The 21,969-nt window shown below is 44.7% G+C and overlaps 2 protein-coding genes across 2 annotated transcripts in view; one reads left to right on the top strand and one right to left on the bottom strand.

The window, feature by feature from the left end:
* Positions 1-221, bottom strand: part of mettl23 (methyltransferase 23, arginine) — a 5,888-nt gene extending 5,667 nt beyond the window's left edge. Inside the window, exon 1 of the mRNA XM_085785513.1 lies at positions 1-221. This exon is cut by the window's left edge and continues 145 nt beyond it. The gene's annotated coding sequence lies outside the window, so the exon portion shown is untranslated.
* Positions 222-278: 57 nt separating this feature from the next.
* On the top strand, positions 279-17,885 carry jmjd6 (jumonji domain containing 6, arginine demethylase and lysine hydroxylase). The gene is made up of 6 exons (XM_085783325.1): positions 279-733; positions 5,275-5,663; positions 12,014-12,300; positions 14,892-15,027; positions 17,078-17,216; positions 17,691-17,885. The coding sequence occupies exons 1-6, from the start codon at positions 605-607 to the stop codon at positions 17,820-17,822; spliced, it is 1,212 nt and encodes a 403-aa protein (XP_085639451.1). The 5' UTR covers positions 279-604; the 3' UTR covers positions 17,823-17,885.
* Positions 17,886-21,969: the final 4,084 nt, after the last annotated feature.

Raw genomic sequence — 21,969 nt, 5'->3', positions numbered from 1 at the left:
TGTCTTCTGAATATAAACTAACACTAACTAGTTTCACTGTTGTTTCTACTCTGTTATAACACCGGCGTGCGGCGGCGGCGGCCATGCTGCATGTGTCTGTGTATTATTTCCGGAGCAAAAAGAAGGGCGTGTCAGCAGCCAATCAAATGCGCGTATACGCCTGGCGGGAAGGCTTGTCCTACCCTTCAACCAATCGGTGTCGCACTTCCGCAGTCGCGCTGAGCCAATCAGCTTTCTACGCTGCCATAATGGGCGGTGCCTGTTACGTCAATCAGTTGCAAAAGCAGCATTGTGTGAGCGTGTGTGTCGCCAGGCGGCTACTAGCAGCTTTTATTAGCTGTAAAATCAAACTGTTCCCAACCAGGCAGAGGGTCACACCGCTCTGATTTCTGTCGGTACAGGTCTGAGGAGCAGGTGAAGACGTTACCCGACACCTGTGGGGTTCAGTAACGCCTTTTTATTAACGGTTTAGTAACGGCTAGCCGCCCGGCAGCAGCGCAGCTAAGTGAATGTGTTTGTGTGGTTTACTAGCCGGGTTAGCTCGGTAGCTAGCTAGCTAGCGGAGCGGCAGCAGCGTCCAACCCAAACCCCCCGAGAGGAGGAAATGAACCATAAGAGCAAGAAGAGGATTAAAGAGGCGAAACGGAGCGCCAGACCCGAACTGAAGGACACGTTAGACTGGATAAAACACGGTTACCATGAGACTTTCGACGTGTCGCACCGCACCGTCAAGGTAACTGACTGTCAACAACAGTAGCAGCGGAGGCTAGCTGCTAAGCTAACGGCTAAGCTAACGGCGGCTAACGTGCAGCTGGTCACGTACACAGCGAGGAAACGTGGAGCTGCTGTCACTTTTTTAGTTTCTCTCTCCACTCCAGCCCCTGGAAACTTCTTCTTCCTCCCACTTTAACACACACAGCTCACGTTTAACCACCAACATACAAAATACTGCTTTACAATCAATAACACTAAAAGTACTAAATTCGCATGAAAAAGTGTGTACCAGAAGTCAAAATACTCAAGATATCAGTAATCAGTTATAATTCATGCTATTTCCTGCACAACAGTGGTGTTTTACATCATATTTGTTCAATTTAGCACCAACACAGTGCAGGAAATAAAAAATGAACATGCATTCAGTTCAGATGGTCATGATTAGATAATAGATCTGTCTTCAAACAGTATTAAAGTTACTTTGTCCTGTGCTGTAGTTCAGACTGGACTCTTTTATAAAGTAAAGGTCAACAACAAAAACAACAGTGACACTTGAGTAAATCTGAAAACATCTTCACCAACATGCAAAATACTGCTTTACAATCAATAACACTAAAAGTACTAAATTAGCATGACAAAGTGTGTAACTTACCACAAGTAACAGAAGTCAAAATACTCAAGGTATCAGTAATCAGTTATAATTCATGCTATTTAATGCATAACAGTGGTGTTGGCCATCATATTTGTTCAATTTAGCACCAACACAGTGCAGGCCACATGGCCATGATGTATAGATAATAGCTCTGTCTTCAAACAGCATTAAAGTCACTTTGTCCTGTGCTGTAGTTCAGACTGGACACTTTTATAAAGTAAAGGTCAACAACAAAAACAACAGTGACACTGAGTAAATCTGAAAACTTCTTCACCAACATACAAAATACTGCTTTACAATTAATAACACTAAAAGTACTAAATTGGCATGAAAACGTGTGTAACTTACCACAAGTACCAGAAGTCAAAATACTCAAGGTAGCCTATCAGTAATCAGTTATAATTCATGCTATTTCCTGCATAACAGTGGTGTTGGCCATCATATTTGTTCAATTTAGCACCAACACAGTGCAGGCCACATGGCCATGATGTATAGATGATAGATCTGTCTTCAAACAGCATTAAAGTTACTTTGTCCTGTGCTGTAGTTCAGACTGGACACTTTTATAAAGTAAAGGTCAACAACAAAAACAACAGTGACACTGAGTAAATCTGAAAACTTATTCACCAATATACAAAATACTGCTTCACAATTAATAACCTAGCATGAAAAAGTGTTGACCACAAGCACCAGAAGTTAAAATACTCAAGGTAGCCTGTCAGTAATCAGTTATAATTCATGCTATTTCCTGCATAACAGTGGTGTTTTACATCATATTTGTTCAATTTAGCACCAACACAGTGCAGGAAATAAAAAATGAACATGCATTCAGTTCAGATGGCCATGATGTTTTAGATTATAGAGTAGTTAGTTACTTTGTCCTGTGCTGTAGTTCAGACTGGACTCTTTTATAAAGTAAAGGTCAACAACAAAAACAACAGTGACACTGAGTAAATCTGAAAACTTATTCAGCAACATACAAAATACTGCTTTACAATTAATAACACTAAAAGTACTAAATGTATTAGCATGAATAAGTGTTGACCACAAGTACCAGAAGTTAAAATACTAAAACTACTACTACTCATAATCAGTTATAATTCATGCTATTTTCTACATAACAGTGGTGTTTTCCATCATATTTGTTCAATTCAGCACCAACACAGTTCAGGAAATAAAAAGTGAACATCAGTTCAGATTGTCATGATGTTCTAGATTATATTATAATAATAGATCTGTCTTCAAACAGTATTAAAGTCACTCTTTTCTAAAGTAAAAGTCAACAGCAACAACAACAGTGAGTAAATCTGAAAACGTCTTTGCCAACATACAAAATACTGTTTTACAATTAACAACAAACACTAAAAATACTAAATCATAACTTTTGTTACTAGTAGGAGCACAGTTTTAGAAAGTGCAGACAGAATATTTAGGGGTGCACACTGCAAATGGACGAAGGAAATATTCTCTTTTCCTTTTTGTTCATCAATGACAAATGACAGATTCTTTGAATGTTTAAAAAACCCAGCAAATTTACTGGTTGCACATGTGCAAGTAGATGAAAAACGTACTTGCACTGTGTCGTTAAGGCGCAGAGTGTGGACCACAAGTACCAGAAGTCAGAATAATCAGTTATAATCATGCTATTTCCTACATAACAGTGGTGTTTTCCATCATCATTTTTCAATTTAGCACCAACACAGTTCAGGAAATAAGTTTATATTATAAACAATCTGTCTTCAAACAGCATTAAAGTCACTTTGTTCAGTAAAAGACAGCAGCAACATCCCAAACGATACGTCAGAGTTAATATTTCAGCTCCTGTGAAACTTCTGCACTGTGCAGCTTTCAGTGTTAATGTAAAATTAAGTTGTTGGTCCTTGGATTAACACAAATGAACAGTTGATTATGTGTTGTTGTGTTGTTAGATGAACAGCTTCTACCCTTCGACATGCAGAGAGCTGCAGCGTCGAGCAGCAGAAATAACGCTGTTGGTTTGCTTTACAGTTTATAACGGGTCCGACCTCAGGTTTCCACAGAGCTGGTTTAAACCAGATGGGAACAGACTCACACACTCGCAGTGTGAAGTTTACATCCCATCATGTTTTGAGTGAGCTGCAACATCCGAGTGTAAAAAAACCCCCACAAAGACAGAAGCTGTGGCGCGGTCACAACTAGGAAATTAGTTGATTAATAATTGCTATATAAATTAAATTGTGATAGTTTAATGTTTAATGATACACACACCTTATGAAGAAGGAGAGACATTTTGATATTGATATTATTATAATATTATTAGATACTGAACAGTAATTTAATAATAAATAAGTAATATAGCAAATGCACACACTACAGCAGCTGTAGCCAAAAGCTGCTTCTCCTCCAATTTGTAAGTTTCTACTCGGAGCATGATGGGAAATCATTGCTAAAAGAATCTGGTTGTGGTCTTGTAAATAGTTACGCTGTAAGATTCACAGTCTTTGTAAAATCTGTGACTAAAAACTCGTCTCCAAAGTTTTATAAAGTCTTCTTCTGTACGGGAGCGTTGTGTTGAACACAGGAGGATTTGGACGTTTTTAAACTCTTTGTGTCTTTGTTTTAAACTGATTTCATTCTGTTTGTTTATTGGTGGAGCCTTGAGCTATGGAGACGTTTATCATGGTTTCTGGTCTGAATGATGATATACGATGTAGGGCTGCGACTAACGCTTATTTTCAGTCTCGATTAATCTGTCAATTATTTAAACGATTAATCGATTAGTTGTTTGGTCAATAAAATGTTTAAAAACATTGATCAGTGTTTCTCAAACCACCAGACGACATCGTCCTCAAATGTCTTGTTTTGTCCACAAACCAAAGAGAGACTCAGTTTATTGTCATAAAGGAACAAAGAAACCAGAAATATTCACATTTAACTTAAGAAGCTGGAATCAGAGAATTTGGACTTTTTTTTCTTAAAGGACAATTCCGGGTAAATTCATTGATGGAAGTTCTGCTGCTGAGGCTGTTTACATCCCTTAAATCCACAGACAGCGTCAGATGGCGACTCAAACATGCACCCAGAAGTTTATTTACTTTAAGCAAGTCAAGAGTTGATATTCCTGTGTTTATGACATAAACGGTTGCTCCGACTGCACCTGAACACACCGAGCGCGTCAACGCGTCGTTGTGTTACACAGTTTTGGATCAAGCAACGTGATTTTCTGCTGTGTGAAAGCGTTTTTGGATCGAGCCTCGGACTTTCAAACCTTTTACAATAATCTGTGGTGGTTCCCTCGGCGACGGGAGGGAGACGACAGGTGACTGGTAGAAAATAAACTTTCAGTTTACAAACATTCTGAAACCTTCCCAGTTATTTCCTGAAACTATGCGAAGCAGAGAGGACCGAAGGCACCAACATGTAAAAAAAGAAAAAAAGTTTTCTCCTCCGAGGCAGCCGTGGCATAAAGATGCACATCTGCCCCGTATGTGCATCTTAAACTCCATCTCTACTCTTATTATCCACCTGATATTTAGTCTGACGACGCTGTGTGTCAGTGATGTGACTGTCTGACGGACAGAGCACATTTATGCACCGGCTGCTCTCTGTCCGTCAGACATGACGTCATTTTATTTTTTATTACAGTATTCGGTTACCCAGGTACGACAAGGTTAGGATACTCGGTTAGAAAATTATTGGAAATGCCCATCCCTCGACACAACTACTGCAAAACAGGAGCAATTAAACTGAAAATCTTCAGATTCCTTCTTTTAGACCTAAAATGTTAGGAAAATACAGCCCAGAGTTGAATTTGCCCGGAATTGCCCTTTAATGAACGACTCAAACTGATGATTATATTATCAGAATAGTTGAGGATGAATGTAATAATGGATTATTGTTTGATTAATTTCTGCGTCTCCGTCCTGCAGGACAACGTGGAGCGAGTGGACGCGCTCCGCCTCAGCCCTGAAGACTTCATCCAGCGCTTCGAGCGTCCGTACAAACCCGTGGTGCTGCTCAACGGCCAGGACGCGTGGCCGGCCAGGGAGAAGTGGACCGTGGAGCGCCTCAAACGCAAATACCGCAACCAGAAGTTCAAGTGCGGCGAGGACAACGACGGCTACTCGGTGAAGATGAAGATGAAGTACTACATCGAATACCTGGAGAGCACGCGGGACGACAGCCCGCTCTACATCTTCGACAGCAGCTACGGCGAGCACGCCAAGCGCCGCAAGCTGCTGGAGGACTACCAGGTGCCCGTCTTCTTCAGGGACGACCTCTTCCAGTTCGCAGGCGAGAAGCGCAGACCGCCGTACAGGTACCACTCATTAAAGGACTATTCCTCTGTTTAGGCCCAGTTGTTCAAAGGTAATCCAATCGGATTTTGGATAATGGGTTGGATCAAATCTTGAAAATGGGTTGTTCAAAACCATAAATGGATTCTGAGATCGGATTAGATCACGTAATCCAATCTTGGTTTTGATCTGGATAAAAACCCTCAGTTTGTGTTGTTCAAAACTTTTCAGTAAGATCAGGATTATTCTGATCCCAGCAGTTGGGTGGATTCAGGGGGGATTTCAGGAACAAAATGTGATTTAAATTAAATTCAAACTGGTCAAATAAACAATATTCATAAAGTAGTAGTTTATATACAGTTCTTGATTTATATTTTGTACCTAATTTAAAACCACAACAGTGATTAGTAAATAATGTTAACTTTTGAATATTCTACAACTGAAAAACTTTTCCCCAACTACTTTTCCCCCAAACTGAATTTAATGAAATTTGAAGTTTGGATTTTGAAATTTGAATTTTGAATTTGAAACACACGGGGAAATATTCACAATTTCACCAATGAACTGTATGTTTGCTTTTTTCTATTTATTTTAACAGCCCGAACCAGATGGAGTCTGGCTGTTTAAAACCTCATGCTGCTGTTCTACCTGTTGTTAACAGACCAATCAGCCTTCATTGTGATGCACAGTCCCATCTAGAGCATCTTTATCCAGATTTTGTAATCTTGAAAGTTTGGATTTTGATCAGACTGATCCAATCCAACTTTGCTTTGAACAACTGGGATAAAAGTAAAACAGATTACGTGATCCTGGATAGCAAAAAAGGGGATTTCAAAATCCAGATTACACCTTTTGAACAACCGGGCCCTCGGTTAGAGTGCATCAGTGTTCCTCAGTGTCTCTATGAACCGAGTTGAGTTGTGTTTTGGTCTCTTATGGCACGAGGATCTAACATTTAAAAGCTAAGTTTGACTGTCTGGAATTAACATTGTAGATATCAACAGCATCTTTCTGACTAATTACATTTTGAATAGTTGGATTTTTCATTCAAGATATCGGTAATTCAGTTTTGCCTCTAGTCAAAAAGAATATTTCTGAGTCGTATAAGTAACGACTCCATGACTTTCTGTTGGTGTTGAACCATATTTACCTTTTTACCTCTGTTCATTCTTCATGTTTCTGCTGCTCTTTAAATTCTGAGCAGTGTGAGAAGTTGCTGAAGCTCAGTGGAGCTTAAATAAAGTTTGATGTGAAACTGTTTTTCTAATTAAGTAGCCTAAAGCCAGACTGGATGTGTTGCAATTATCTGTAATTCAGTTTTGCCTCTAGTCAAAAAAAAACATTTCTGATATCCACAACTACGTTCTTCCTAGGACAAATTACATTGCTTTTACCATTCATGTGTATGGGGTTTGTCATTACAGATATCTATAATTCAGTTGCACATATCTGCTATGTGAATTATAGATATCTGTAACAGAATTATGACTATTCCTAATTCCAGTTTGAGATATCTACAACATCATTTCGCCTAGTCAAAACCTAATTCAAGATATCTGAAAAGGGACATGTAGATATCTTTAATTGAGGTGAATTAAAGATATTTAGAACTGGAATTACGACTAGTAAGAAATTGTAGATATCTCAAATTGGAATTAGGAATAGTCATAACAGATATACGTAATTCACATAGTGGATATCTGCAACTGAATTGTAGATATCTGTAATGACAAACCCCATACACACGAATGGCAAAAGCGACGTAATTTGTTCCATGAAGAATGTAGTTGCAGATATCTGAAATGTTCTTTTTGACTAGAGGCAAAACTGAATTACAGATAATTGCAACACATCCAGTCTGGTTTTAGGCTACTTAATTAGAAAAACAAACAAAAAACACAGTTTCACATCAAACTTGTTGTGTTTAAGCTCCACTGAGCTTCAGCAACTTCTCACACTGCTCAGAATTTAAAGAGCAGCAGAAACATGAAGAAAGAACAGAGGTAAAAAGGTAAATATGGTTCAACACCAACAGAAAGTCATGGAGTCGTTACTTTTATCCTTCAACTCGTTCAAGAAGGGAACTGTTGTTCTCATTCATTCACTTAGAGCCAGTTTTCACACATACAGATAAGACTAAGACAAATATACACATGTTAACTCATTGAGTGCCGCGCTCCTTTCCAAAGTTTTAGTCAAGTGTACCGGCAATTTAGACCATTTTTGATGATTTTTGTAGAGCCACAGTGTATTCTATATTATTGCCACCAACACATACTGTAGCTCATTTGAAAGGTGAAACTTTCTGCTTCAAATGGCCACAAACCGTTTGTTTCTACGAGCCTCTGTTCATGAGAAAACTCAAGCTAAACATGTTTCTGTTTCCAATGAAGCCGGTGAGAAATGAATCCATGGAGCGGTGGATAAGGTTATTTATCATCTACCATGTTACCATGGTGATATCTGTGTAGTTTTATCTGTCATCAACAAGAGATTACGGGTTACGGGTTAGCGCGTTACGTTTGTGTGGCGGTGTCGCCATGGAGACGAGAGCTGGGACACCGGGTCAGAGGCTCTGATCTTACAAGGTTGGTTTTCAGCCAAGAGACGCTCCATCCTCCCTGGAACTAGTTACAAGGCATCGGTTTCAATGGTTCAAGGGGGTCCCCAACTTTTTCTTGAAATTTTACCACTTTTTTTTATTTTATTAGTTGTTTTGTTTTTTAGAAATGTAACCACTATTTCTAGATTTTTCTTTAAACTTTTCTTTTCTTTCTTTTTTGAGAAATTTTACCACTTTCTTCTAGAAAATCATTTCCTTTTTTTAAAGCAGAAGTAAGCGATCCGGTCGTTTTGGCTAATGCTGCGTTCCAGGCAGGCTTTTGAAATCGTAAATTACAGCTTCAAGTCACAACTTACGACTTTGTAGCGTTCCAGGCAACCCACTCGTGTTTTTCCGACCTGTTTTACCGGTGAAAGTCACTATAACGGCCACTCGTAACTTCTGACCCGTGAACTCGCACCAGATCGAACTGGTACCACTTCACGGTCGGAAAAATACGAGTTTCCTTGAACGCACCATAACAGTCCTTGTCGGTACGTCACCATATTCACGGCGTTCCTTGGCTGCACACACAGCCCTGCATGCCGTTCTCTCTCCTCATTGGATAAAAATTGTAGGATACAAGGAAAGTTTTCTCCTGGGCTCAGAGCAGAGCAGAGGGACTGACAGACCCGTGTTTCAGACCAAACACTCTATGTAAGTGATTGCTGTCGGAAGATATAACTATTTAAGACTTATATTAACACAAATATATCACTTACTTCTGCTTTAATAGAAATTTAACCACTTTTTCTAGTTTTTGTTTAACTTTTTTTGATACATTTAACCAGTTTCTACTAGAAATTCTAAAAACGTTTTGAAAATTTTACCACTTTTTTGAGAAATTATTGAGAAAATATATTTATTTTTTTTAATTATCACTTTTTTCTAGAATTTCTTTTAAAAACTTTTTTTTTTTTTGAGAATTTTTTACCACTTTTTTTTTTAAGTATTTTTCCCAGAAATTTCTCTTAAATATTTCCACAAATTAACGCCATTGGCCCTAAATCGAACGTATACATTGACTAAAAAAGTAATGTTCTTCAGTCTCAGAACAAATATTTGTGTGGCGGTGTCGCCATGGAGACGAGAGCTGGGACACCGAGTCGGAGGCTCTGATCTTACAAGGTTGGTTTTCAGCTCTGGTCTCTGGTCCAGTTTCATGCTCCTCTCTCCTCTCCTCTTCTCCTCTCCTCCTCCTCTCCTCCTCTCCTCTCCCCTCCTCCTCCTCTCCTCCTCTCCTCCTCTCCTCCCCTCCTCTCCTCCTCCTCCTCCTCTCCTCTCCTCCTCCTCTCCTCCTCCTCCTCTCCTCTCTCCTCCTCTCCTCCTCCTCCCCTCCTCCTCCTCCTCCTCTCCTCCCCTCCTCTCCTCCTCTCCTCCTCCCCTCCTCCTCCTCTCCTCCTCTCCTCCTCCCCTCCTCCTCCTCTCCTCCTCTCCTCCTCCTCTCCTCTCCTCCTCCTCCACTACTCCACCTCCTCTCCTCCTCCTCCTCCTCTCCTCCTCTCCTCTCCTCCTCCCCTCCTCCTCCTCTCCTCCTCTCCTCCTCCTCCTCCTCTCCTCCTCTCCTCTCCTCTCCTCCTCCTCCTCCTCCTCTCCTCCTCCTCTCCTCCTCCTCCTCCTCCTCCTCTCCTCTTCCTCCTCCTCTCCTCCTCCTCCTCCTCTCCTCTCCTCCTCTCCTCCTCCTCTCCTCCTCTCCTCTCCTCCTCTCCTCCTCCTCTCCTCCTCTCCTCCTCTCCTCTCCTCCTCCTCTCCTCTCCTCTCCTCCTCTCCTCCTCCTCCACTACTCCTCCTCCTCTCCTCCTTTTCTCCTCCTCTCCTCTCCTCCTCTTCTCCTCCTCTCCTCCTCCTCTCCTCTCCTCCTCTCTCTCCTCCTCCTCTCCTCCTCTCCTCCTCCTCTCCTCCTCTTCTCCTCTCCTCCTCCTCTCCTCTCCTCCTCCTCTCCTCTCCTCCTTTTCTCCTCCTCCTCTCCTCCTCCTCCTCTCCTCCTCTCCTCCTCCTCTCCTCCTCTCCTCTCCTCCTCCTCCTCCTCTCCTCCTCTCTTCCTCTCCTCCTCCTCCTCTCCTCCTCCTCCTCTCCTCCTCTCCTCCTCTCCTCCTCCTCTCCTCTCCTCCTCTCCTCCTCCTCCTCTCCTCTCCTCCTCTCCTCCCCCTCTCCTCCTCCTCTCCTCTCCTCTCCTCCTCCTCTCCTCCTCCTCCTCCTCTCCTCTCCTCCTCTCCTCCTCTCCTCCTCCTCTCTCTCCTCCTCCTCTCCTCCTCTCCTCCTCCTCTCCTCCTCTTCTCCTCTCCTCCTCCTCTCCTCTCCTCCTCCTCTCCTCTCCTCCTTTTCTCCTCCTCCTCTCCTCCTCCTCCTCTCCTCCTCTCCTCCTCCTCTCCTCCTCCTCTCCTCCTCCTCCTCTCCTCCTCCTCCTCTCCTCCTCTCCTCTCCTCCTCCTCCTCCTCTCCTCCTCTCTTCCTCTCCTCCTCCTCCTCTCCTCCTCCTCCTCTCCTCCTCTCCTCCTCTCCTCCTCCTCTCCTCTCCTCCTCTCCTCCTCCTCCTCTCCTCTCCTCCTCTCCTCCCCCTCTCCTCCTCCTCTCCTCTCCTCTCCTCCTCCTCTCCTCCTCCTCCTCCTCTCCTCTCCTCCTCTCCTCCTCTCCTCCTCCTCCTCCTCTCCTCCTCTCCTCCTCTCCTCCCCTCTCCTCCTCTCCTCCTCCTCCTCTCCTCCTACTCCTCTCCTCCTCCTCCTCTTCCTCTCCTCTCTCCTCCTCTCCTCTCCTCCTCCTCTCCTCTCCTCCTCCTCTCCTCCTCTCCTCTCTCCTCTCCTCCTCTCCTCCTCCTCTCCTCCTCTCCTCCTCCTCTTCCTCTCCTCCTCCTCTCCTCTCCTCTCCTCTCCTCCTCCTCTCCTCCTCCTCCTCTCTTCCTCTCCTCCTCTCCTCCTCCTCTCCTCTTCTCCTCCTCTCCTCCTCCTCTCTTCCTCTCCTCCTCCTCTCCTCTTCTCCTCCTCTCCTCTCTCCTCTCTTCTCCTCTCCTCCTCCTCCTCCTCTCCTCCTCCTCTCCTCTCCTCTCCTCCTCCTGTCCTCCTCTCCTCCTCCTCCTCCTCTCCTCTCCTCTCCTCCTCTCCTCCTCCTCTCCTCTTCTCCTCCTCTCCTCCTCCTCTCTTCCTCTCCTCCTCCTCTCCTCTTCTCCTCCTCTCCTCTCTCCTCTCTTCTCCTCTCCTCCTCCTCCTCCTCTCCTCTCTCCTCTCCTCTCCTCCTTTTCTCCTCCTCTCCTCCTCTCCTCTTCTCCTCCTCTCCTCCTCCTCCTCCTCTCCTCTCTCCTCTCCTCTCCTCCTTTTCTCCTCCTCTCCTCTCTCCTCTCTTCTCCTCTCCTCCTCCTCCTCCTCTCCTCTCTCCTCTCCTCTCCTCCTTTTCTCCTCCTCTCCTCCTCTCCTCTTCTCCTCCTCTCCTCTCTCCTCTCTTCTCCTCTCCTCCTCCTCCTCTCCTCTCTCCTCTCCTCTCCTCCTTTTCTCCTCCTCTCCTCCTCTCCTCTTCTCCTCCTCTCCTCCTCCTCTCCTTCTTTTCTCCTCCTCTCCTTCTTTTCTCCTCCTCTCCTCCTCTCCTCTTCTCCTCCTCTCCTCCTCCTCTCCTTCTTTTCTCCTCCTCTCCTCCTTCTCCTCCTCTCCTCTCCTCTCCTCCTCCCCTCCTCTCCTCCTCCTCCTCTCCTCCTCTCCTCCTCTCCTCTCCTCCTCCTCCTCTCCTCCTCTCCTCCTCCTCCTCCCCTCCTCTCCTCCTCCTCCTCTCCTCCTCTCCTCCTCAGGTGGTTTGTGATGGGCCCGTCCCGCTCCGGCACCGGCATCCACATCGACCCCCTGGGCACCAGCGCCTGGAACGCCCTGGTGCAGGGCCACAAGCGCTGGTGCCTGTTCCCCACCAACACGCCGCGCGAGCTGATCAAGGTGACGCGGGAGGAGGGCGGCAACCAGCAGGACGAGGCCATCACCTGGTTCAACGTGGTCTACCCGCGCACGCAGCAGCCCAACTGGCCGCCCGAGTTCACGCCGCTGGAGATCCTGCAGAAGCCCGGCGAGACCGTCTTCGTGCCTGGTCAGTTCCTCCCATAGACTGTAAAAAACATGGCCGTAGCGTCCGTGACGTCACCCATTGGTTTTGGGGAGTCGTTTTTGTGACTCCAACATGGCGGCCTGAACAGCGCCATGTTGGATTGGCCGGCCGAGAACCCGCCCACTGGCCTCGAAGCAGCTGTCCACGGAGCTGCTCGGACCTGTCACTCAACGTTTCCGCGCCCTAATTGGCCAGAATTTTAACCTAATAACAGTAAAACGGTAGAGTTAAAAAGAATCCGCCCCCCTCAGAGTGTGTGCGGGGGTAGAAACTATCGATTGAGACCAAAAAACGTTCTGACACCAGGCTTTGATCATGTTTATTGAGGATGTAAAGTCGGTGATTTTAACATGGGGGTCTATGGAGAATGCTGCTTTCTGACACCAGCCCCCAGAGGAAGAAGAGGGGATTGCAGTTTGTTGAACGAGGAAGTGACTTCACTTCTCAGACCGACAACTGCCCCCTTGGTTCCTCCGACCAACGCTGCTCTCTGATTGGCTGAGGGAAGATCAGTCACGGGAATAACGGCGTCACTAACGGCGCTGCTTTTTTCAGTAACAAATAGGGGTGGGAGAAGAAATCGATTCACATAGATATCGCGATATCTTTTTTTGACAATTTTTAAATCGATTTTTTTTTGTGGAATTTTTTTAAAGGGACAACGAGGAGTTTCTATTTGGTTATAAAAAAGTCTGATATTAACGTGGATGAATCTACGTTACCACTTGTTAATGGCTCCATTTTAGATAAATCTATGGTTTTGTCTCTATGGTTATTTTGTTATTATTAGTGGTGGTGGAGATGCTGGGCGAGCCGACCAGCGTTTCTTTACTTTCGGTTTCGTGGCGAGTCATGAGAATAACGCCGCCGAATCTCCGTTTATGGTGGGAACTACGACGGTATGTGATCGTCTTCCAACCTCTGACTTTAATTCTTGATGAATGAAAACATGAGTCTGTCTTGCGCCGGACAAAGAATTTCACGCTGCGGAGGCTCATAAATGTAGACGGAAAACACTTCGCTTTAACAAAACTCCTCGTTGTCCCTTTAACTATTGTGCAATGTGCATTTGCTAACCCAGGTTTTGAAAAGGGTTTAAGTTCACTTTATAATGGAGTATGTTAATTTATAGGCTCCTACAGTATTTGTGTGCAGATAAATGTTAAAAATGCAGAGTACAAAATCGAGAGAATCTGCAATATCGTAGAATCGCAATTTAAATCGAATCGCCATCCCAAAAAATCGTAGAAGAATCAAATCGGGAGAAAAGCAGCCCTAGTAACTAACTAAGTTACTGTTTCCACCGTTATAACAACGTTACCGTCACTGACAATAAAACGTGCCGTTATTTGACTCAAGAAGTTCTGTCACTAAATAATAATAATACACCTGTTAAAGGGATAGTTCAACATTTTGTCAAACTGGCCCATTGCCATAATCCCTATAGTCATAGCAGTAGGTTCGTTACCTTTAATTGTCGGTGCAAGCTGTTTTTAGAACGGCGGAGCAGAGCCGTGAGCTGCTCAGAGCTACGCTACGGAGGCTCATTATGGGATTTCTTGGTTTCCCTCATCAAATACACAATCCAACAAAAGATAAATAAATAAAACCACAACAAACAGGGTTCAGGAGGTGAGAGGTGTGTGTCCTGGTTTTACAGGCCGGCCAATCAGAGCGCAGACACAGAAGCTCAGCAGGTGTGTGTGTGTGTGTGTGTGTGTGTGTGTGTGTGTGTGTGTGTGTGTGTGTGTGTGTGTGTGTGTGTGTGTGTGTGTGTGGTGTGTGTGTGTGTGTGTGTGTGTGTGTGTGTGTGTGTGTGTGTGTGTGTGTGTGTGTGGACAGCAGACAGAGGAGCGGATGTGACCCAGATCCCGTTAATGCAGACAGACAGAGCCGATGGTGACGAGGTCGGATTAGAGCCTCAGCCGCTCCAGGATTTAGACCTCACCTGTCTGACGGTAGATTACAGACTCACCTGGTCACGTCGATCTGGACCAGACACAGACATGTCCATACAGAAATATAAAATAATAGCTCATTCAATTGTTTCTAATAACACAACGTTACCAGACAGAGTTGTTTTAGAGGGAAATACAGACACTGTTGATGAAAAACTGTCCCTGAAGGCAACGTGCATCAGCGGTTTTGCATGAATTTCCCTCTAAAACAACTCTGTGTGGTAACGTTGTGTTATTATCTCATAGTGTGGTGAATGTGCAGGTCACAACTTGTCCACCAGAGCGTTGTGGAGTTGTTGGATTGTGTATTTGATGAGTTTGATGAGGGAAACCAATTAGAAATCCCATAATGAGCCTCCGTAGCGTAGCTCTGAGCAGCTCACGGCTCTGCTCCGCCGTTCTAAAAACAGCTTGCACCGACAATTAAAGGTAACGAACCTACTGCTATGACTATAGGGGTTATGGCAATGGGCCAATTTGCCAAAATGTTGAACTATCCCTTTGCTTTGAAGTAAATGGACACTGCAGTCCCTCTGACAACCTGCAGATGTCACTGTTTCTTCTTGTTGATGGTTAGTAACTTGTGTGTGTGTGTGTGTGTGTGTGTGTGTTCAGGTGGGTGGTGGCACGTCGTCCTCAACCTGGACACCACCATCGCCATCACCCAGAACTTCGCCAGCACGACCAACTTCCCCATCGTGTGGCACAAGACGGTGCGAGGGCGACCCAAGCTGTCCAGGAAGTGGTACCGGTACGACGCCGCTGCAGCCGTCCAATCACACGCCTCTCTGTCTCCGTCTGTCTCTGTCTGTCTTATTTTTAAATTTATTTATTTTAATTTTATTTATTTAAGGAAGACAATGCACATTAATGAACATAATAAAATGTAAAAGTGCCAGTTGTAGCCAACGGCTAGTTTCCGACTGTAGTCCTCCTGGCAAGGTGTTAAAAGCCATTAAAATAAACACAAGGACATAACAAGGCAAGGCAAGGCATCTTTATTTATATAGCGCATTTCATGCCAAGGCAACTCAATGTGCTTTACATAAAGACAAAATATTAAAAAAAGAAGCATAAGACAGAATAAAAACAAACAAAACACTAAAAACAGAGTTAAAAGCAAGAGCAAATAGAAGTAAAATTAAAGAAAATAGATAAAGTTTTAAGTTCTCAGCTATAAGCATGTGAAAAGAGAAATGTTTTTAACCTGGATTTAAAAGTGTTTACAGTTGGGGCTGATTTCAGTTCTGCTGGTAGTTTGTTCCACTTGTTGCAGCATAAACAGCTAAATGCTGCTTCACCATGTCTGGTCTGAACTCTGAGCTCCACTATCTGACCTGAGTCAGTAGATCTCAGAGCTCTACATAACAACAGGCCCGTAGCCAGCCTTGTGGAGGGGGGGGTTCTTTTTTCCCAAAAAGTGGACCCCCCCCCAAAAATAAAAAAATAAAAAAATAATAATAATAATGGCACACACTTCTTTTTTTCCCCATTATAACTTCACATGTTTCTCTTCCTCCACTATCCTTTACTGCTGCTCTCATTTACAACAAAATTTTCACCGTGTAATTCATTTTTTATATAAAAAAAAGTCTTAGCTTTTTCATAACAATAATCACAATAATGTTTAATGTAGTTAAATGTATCTCTCTCTCTCTCACACACACACACACACACACACACACACACACACCTGCAAACTGGAAATGATGATAAAGTAAACCCCAATAGCAGAAAATTTTTATGATTTTAAGAGGTAAATGAAGCATTCTGGTGTACTCTGAGAAGAATATAATGGGAAGACAATATTCGCTTCAGATAAAAACAAAAACAAAAAAAACCCACATTTGGTAGGCTACTGACTGAGGTTTCTATCTTTGTAATGGCAAGAATGGCTGGACTGTATGACACTGGTCTAGTGGGGAGCTGTGGCTGGTGAGAAAAAACACTTCTTCACCATGAGCCTCTTTAAGACCACACCACCACCACTTCTGCCCTGTTCTCATCTGTATGATGGCTGTAGCTACTGTCAGATATTATATATGAAAGGAGCCTCCCATTCCCATTTGGAGGTTGCAGGTATAACACACGCACACATGCACATGCACACACACGTACAGGCACGCACGTACAGGCACACGCACACACACACACACACACACACACACACCTGTTGCTGTCTCCCTCTCCTCTGCTCTCTGGACTGGGCTGCCTGGCTGTTCTTTTGGGCTACCGGGTGCATGGGCCTTTTGGACGCATGACACGCATCCCACACCATTCAGAGAGTTATTAGAGAGCCTAATACACGACAAGCACCGCATTTGCAGCAGCGGCGGGGTGGTGGTGGTGGTGGTGGGTGTGGGTGTGGGTGTGGGTGTGGGGGGTCCCGATCCCCCTTGGCTACGGGCCAGTAACAACATAATTCATACAGACAATTAACATGACGCTACTATGAAAAAAGAAAAAAACAAAAAGAGACTATTTATGGATGGATAAAATGGATGAAGATGCAACAATGCAAAGACCAGGGCAGGGTTTCTTGGTGGAGTTGTGCTAGGATGGGTTGAAAACACAACGAAACCAAGATATAGTACAGTGTGATAAAGTGCTACAGTGCGCAAAAAAAAAACTGTCAGGGATGGATAGATGAGATGGGGGTGCAGCAATGCAAGAACCAGGGCAGGGTTTTTTGTTGGGAGTTATGCTAAGATGGAATAAGAAACACAAACAACAACAACATACAATGTAATAAGTCGTCTGTGTGTCGTCTCTAACCGCTGTGATGTCGTCTGTCGCTCCAGGATCCTGAAGCAGGAGCGTCCCGACCTGGCGGCGCTGGCCGACAAAGTGGACCTGCAGGAGTCGACGGGCATCGCCTCGGACAGCTCCAGCGACTCGTCCTCGTCTTCGTCCTCCAGCTCGTCTGACTCAGACTCTGACGTAGGTGTTGACGGACGGACGAGATCGTTCATCGTTCCCCCTCATGTCGACTAAGGGCTGGGAGAATTTTCAGAGCGGGGCTCCGTGCAGCAGTATTTGTCCATATAATGGTTGTGAATGGAGCTCACTTTTCTTTGTCCAAAAAGACACACCAAAAAACATCCAAATACCTCCATGCTGCTCGTCTGTAATGTCCCTCTTGTATTGAAGCCCCGACATGAGAAATTGTTCCGAAAAAAATTAAATAAGTCTATATTTTAAGCTTGTTTGTAGCGGAAGCTCCCAGTGTCTCAGTTCACTGCTCTTCCTGTGTCACTGGCGGAACAATTTCTCATGTCGGGGCTTAGTCTTAGTAGATAATGAGTGAAATTTAAATTTTGGGTGAACTATCCCTTTAACAATAAGGAATTTACTTAGTTACTTAACCCTGTATCTCCATGGTAACGCCTCCTCCTCCTCCTCTGTGTCCGTCAGGCGGAGTCGGGCTCCGAGGGCGACGCCGTGTCCCACCGCAGGAAGAAGAGGAGGACCTGCAGCGCCGCCGCCAACGGAGACACCAGCGGCCAGGACGACTGCGTCAGCAAGGAGAGGAGCTCGTCACGGTGACCTCCGACCCCCCCCCCCCCCCGAGGCCCCCCGGCCGCCTCGCCCCGCCCCAAACCGACCCCCCTCCCTCCTCTCACAAACAAACAAACAAACAACCAACCAACCAGACCCTCGGCTGCAGCTGCTCTAGTTTAGGTAAACGCCAAGATGGCGTCCGGCGAGGGAGGAGGAACGTGGAGAAGAGGGGGATGGAGGGGGGGTTGGAAGGGGGGGGGGGTTGGGGGCTGCCACCACTGTGCTTTCTACACCGTCACTATGTGTCTGTAGCTTCTGATCATTCACAGCAGCTCTCACAATACGACCTCAAAGATTTTATTATTTTTCCGTCTTTTATTTTGAAATTTCCACATTTCATCATTCTGTGAATCCAACTTCCTGTTTTTATTGATTTACAAAAATCAATCAATCTATTATCATTATTATTATTATTATTATTATTATTATTATCAAATAGTTTCACTCAGACTGAACTGTGTTTGAGTAAAAAAACAACAACAGTCAGATGAAACAAAGTGAAGCTGCAGAAACACTGATGACGTCACAGCTTCACGCCCCCCCCATGCACATTTCACAATAAAACGTGAGGGCGTAGCCATGGAGACGGCTCGATGCTGCAGTTAACACACACACACACACACTGCTGTGAACACACACACACACACACACATGAAGGGGGGGGTCGGTCGGTGGTGCGTTCAGGTGCTGTGATGTGAGAGCAGGAAGTTCCTGGACACTGATCGCACTAATCAATGTGATTGATCCTGAGTGTACGAGGAGGAGGACGTCTCTGGGGGGTGGACGTCTTTTAAAGACAGACCCGGTCGCTACGGTGATTAACGAGGTGAAATCAGAAACAAACAAATCATAATAATAATCAATAATACAGCAACAGGAGCAGCGTTATCGGATCTAAGCGGCTGAAACGCGACGACGCTGTGGAGAATAAATGAATAAATAAATAAACCAGATTAAAGTTTAACGTGTCGTCTCGTTAGGAAACCTGGACGGTCTGACGGCGATGCGTTCAGGCGTCTGGTTCTGGAGTCGACGTGTCAGTTCCTCCGTCAGTTCCTCCCGCGGCTTCAGACTGAAAGTGCCTAAAAGAGTCGCAGTCGGAGGCTCGTCTCTGTTTTTACCCGTCGTTGGACTGAAGGCGTCGAGGTCGTCACGCGGTGCCTTCCACCGACTCAGGTCCAGGTCTGGGATCAGGTCTGGGACTAGGACCAGGTCTGGGATCAGGTCTGGGATCAGGTCTGGGATCAGGTCTGGGATCAGGTCTGGGTCTGGGTCGAGTCCAGATGTGCGATGTGAGCTACAGGTTGTTGGATGAAGATGAAGAGGAGGAGCCTGTTGTTGTTGTATTTGTTGTGTCTGAGACCTGGATGTGATCGTTTTAATTTTGATGGTCAATAAAAATCTTTTCTATGACTCCACTCTGTGTCTGATTTGATTATGTTTTATATTTGTCAGAGGTCAGAGGTCAGAACCAAGGTTATTAGGGCCACGGGGCAAGCACACCGGGCACTGGCCCCTACAGCTATGAAATACACAATATTACCAAAAGTATTCGCTCACCCATTCAAATGATCAGAATCAGGTGTCCTAATCACTTGGCCTTTGGTGGAGGAGGAATTATGGTATGGGGTTGTTTTTCAGGAGCTGGGCTTGGCCCCTTAGTTCCAGTGAAAGGAACTTTGAATGCTTCAGGATACCAAAACATTTTGGACAATTCCATGCTCCCAACCTTGTGGGAACAGTTTGGAGCGGGCCCCTTCCTCTTCCAACATGACTGTGCACCAGTGCGCAAAGCAAGGTCCATAAAGACGTGGATGACAGAGTCTGGTGTGGATGAACTTGACTGGCCTGCACAGAGTCCTGACCTGAACCCGATAGAACACCTTTGGGATGAATTAGAGCGGAGACTGAGAGCCAGGCCTTCTCGACCAACATCAGTGTGTGACCTCACCAATGCGCTTTTGGAAGAATGGTCAAAAATTCCTATAAACACTCTCCTCAACCTTGTGGACAGTCTTCCCAGAAGAGTTGAAGCTGTAATAGCTGCAAAAGGTGGGCCGACATCATATTGAATTCTATGAGTTAGGAATGGGATGGCACTTCAGTTCATAGAATGAGTAAAGGCAGGTGAGCGAATACTTTTGGTAATATAGTGTAGCTGCAGGGGCCAGTGCCCGGGGCAACTACTGTTATTGTGGGGATTTTTTCCTACTTTTTATTATTTTTCATCTTCCAGGACGATTTTCGGTTATATATCAAAACGTGCGTCTTGGAGGGTCGGTGTGTGATTTACTTTTCTCAACAGTTTACAAAAACTGCGCAAAATTTTGCATAGAAGTCAATAGGATGGACGGGAAAAAAATGCGAAAAAGACCAATCATTGGAGTTTAACAAACGTCTACTGCTCAGGCATACTTTCACCTAGAGACTTCATTTGAACTTTAAACAGTAGACACAAGTCTTGTGTATTGGTGTATTACTCCACGTTTTGATAGGTCATATAGTTTTTGATCAATCCCTGATCAATGACCATGATCATTTTTGGAGAAATTATGAGATTATAATGGGTGTGTATTGGACGGAATGTTCGTGTCAGAGTGGGTGACATCATCGGTTAGAGTGGGAGAAAGCCCAGAAAAATTACAGATTTTTTCTCTTTCCACACTCGGCCCGGCCACAATTTACACTCTACACACATGATTTTTTCCTAATTTGTAGACAAACTTGTTCTGTCTCTCATCATGTGCTCAAAATATCAGAGTGACTTACAGAATTTAAACTCGGAGCCTCTAAGTGCGGCCACGTCTGTCTCTGCTCCTCATTGACTCCTATACAAATATTTTCTGAGAGGAGCAGAACGGCCTGATGTTTTAAAACTGCCAGCGTCTCCAAAATATTTACTGTAGAAACACCAAATCGTACCACATTTTTCAGGAAGTCCTTACAGCACCATTGATCTGTGTTTTGTTCTGATAGAGAATGTGAAGTTACGTCACGCCGTGGGACGTTGGGCGCCATCTTTGGAGGATCGTGGATGTAAACACTTGCTCGTCCCCCTAAAAAAAGTTCCCCAAAGTCGCTTAAAAGTAATCATGGTGGGACAGTACTGCTGCCACAGTAGTATATGCACTAATACCAAAAACGAGATGGTTCACGATGTCTGGATAAGTCAGTGGAGGGAGGAAATCTGGGTCTTAATAAGTTGTAGTTTTTCTGTGTACCTTGTTTCCCGTTAAATTTGAGTTTATCACGATACGTTCCTCCTTCGTTTCCCTTCCCCTTCTCCATTTCTTTTTTTTATTTTATTTTTGCCCGTCTTCCTCATCTCTTTTTCTTTCTCTTTCTCTTCTTGCCCGTTTTCCTCCGTTTTCCCCACTCTGTTTACGTTTGCGTTCCTCCAAAGATGGCGCCGACGTCCCACAACGCCAAAGCGGCGTGACGTCAGCTTCACATTCTCTATAGGAGCTACCGTTTTGTCACAGTAAGCCTAAATGCGTGACCAGTGCAGAGGCAGAAAATCGCTCTTTTTCTCAATGTTTCTGTCTGTCTCAGCCTGCGGGGGCCTCTATCGTCATTGGCAACCACTTCAAGTTGTCGTGGTAATGTCTGATTCTCAGGCCAGAGCTCGTTAACTTCATAAACAATCCACCTGGCGCTCGTTTAAATGTTTATAAACACAGACACAGCTAAATCAGACTGACACAGGATGCAGCTCATAGTCACACACACACAGACTCTAGAACCAGCTCTGGAAACTGTTCTCAGATCAGATTGAGCCACATTTACACAAACAGGTTTCATACAGTTCTCAGGTCAGACTTTATTCCTCCTGTTGTTCCTTGTTTGTACATAATTGACTTCTCTCTCAAAGCTCGGTGCTTATTATGGGCTGCTTTTTTCTTCTTTTTTTTAAAACTTTTATACCATTGCTTCAGGCACCTTAGTTCAAGTCACACAACCACACACACACACACACACACAGTTAACCTAATGTGGTTACAGCTCCTCCATATCAGTGCTTATAGAAAGATGATCATGTGTCTGTCTGATCAGCTCTGTCTTGACCTTAAGATCGTGGGTTTGATTCCCATGTTGACAGAGATGGCAAAACCGGCCGTAGCTCCCGTGGCCC

This window comes from Trachurus japonicus, chromosome 8, assembly GCF_045865225.1.
Source record: "Trachurus japonicus isolate A0001 chromosome 8, Traja_1.0".
In the NCBI taxonomy this organism is placed as follows: domain Eukaryota; kingdom Metazoa; phylum Chordata; class Actinopteri; order Carangiformes; family Carangidae; genus Trachurus; species Trachurus japonicus.
The sequence above is the reverse complement of the archived record's forward strand: the minus strand, read 5'-3'. Positions and strand labels throughout refer to the sequence as shown.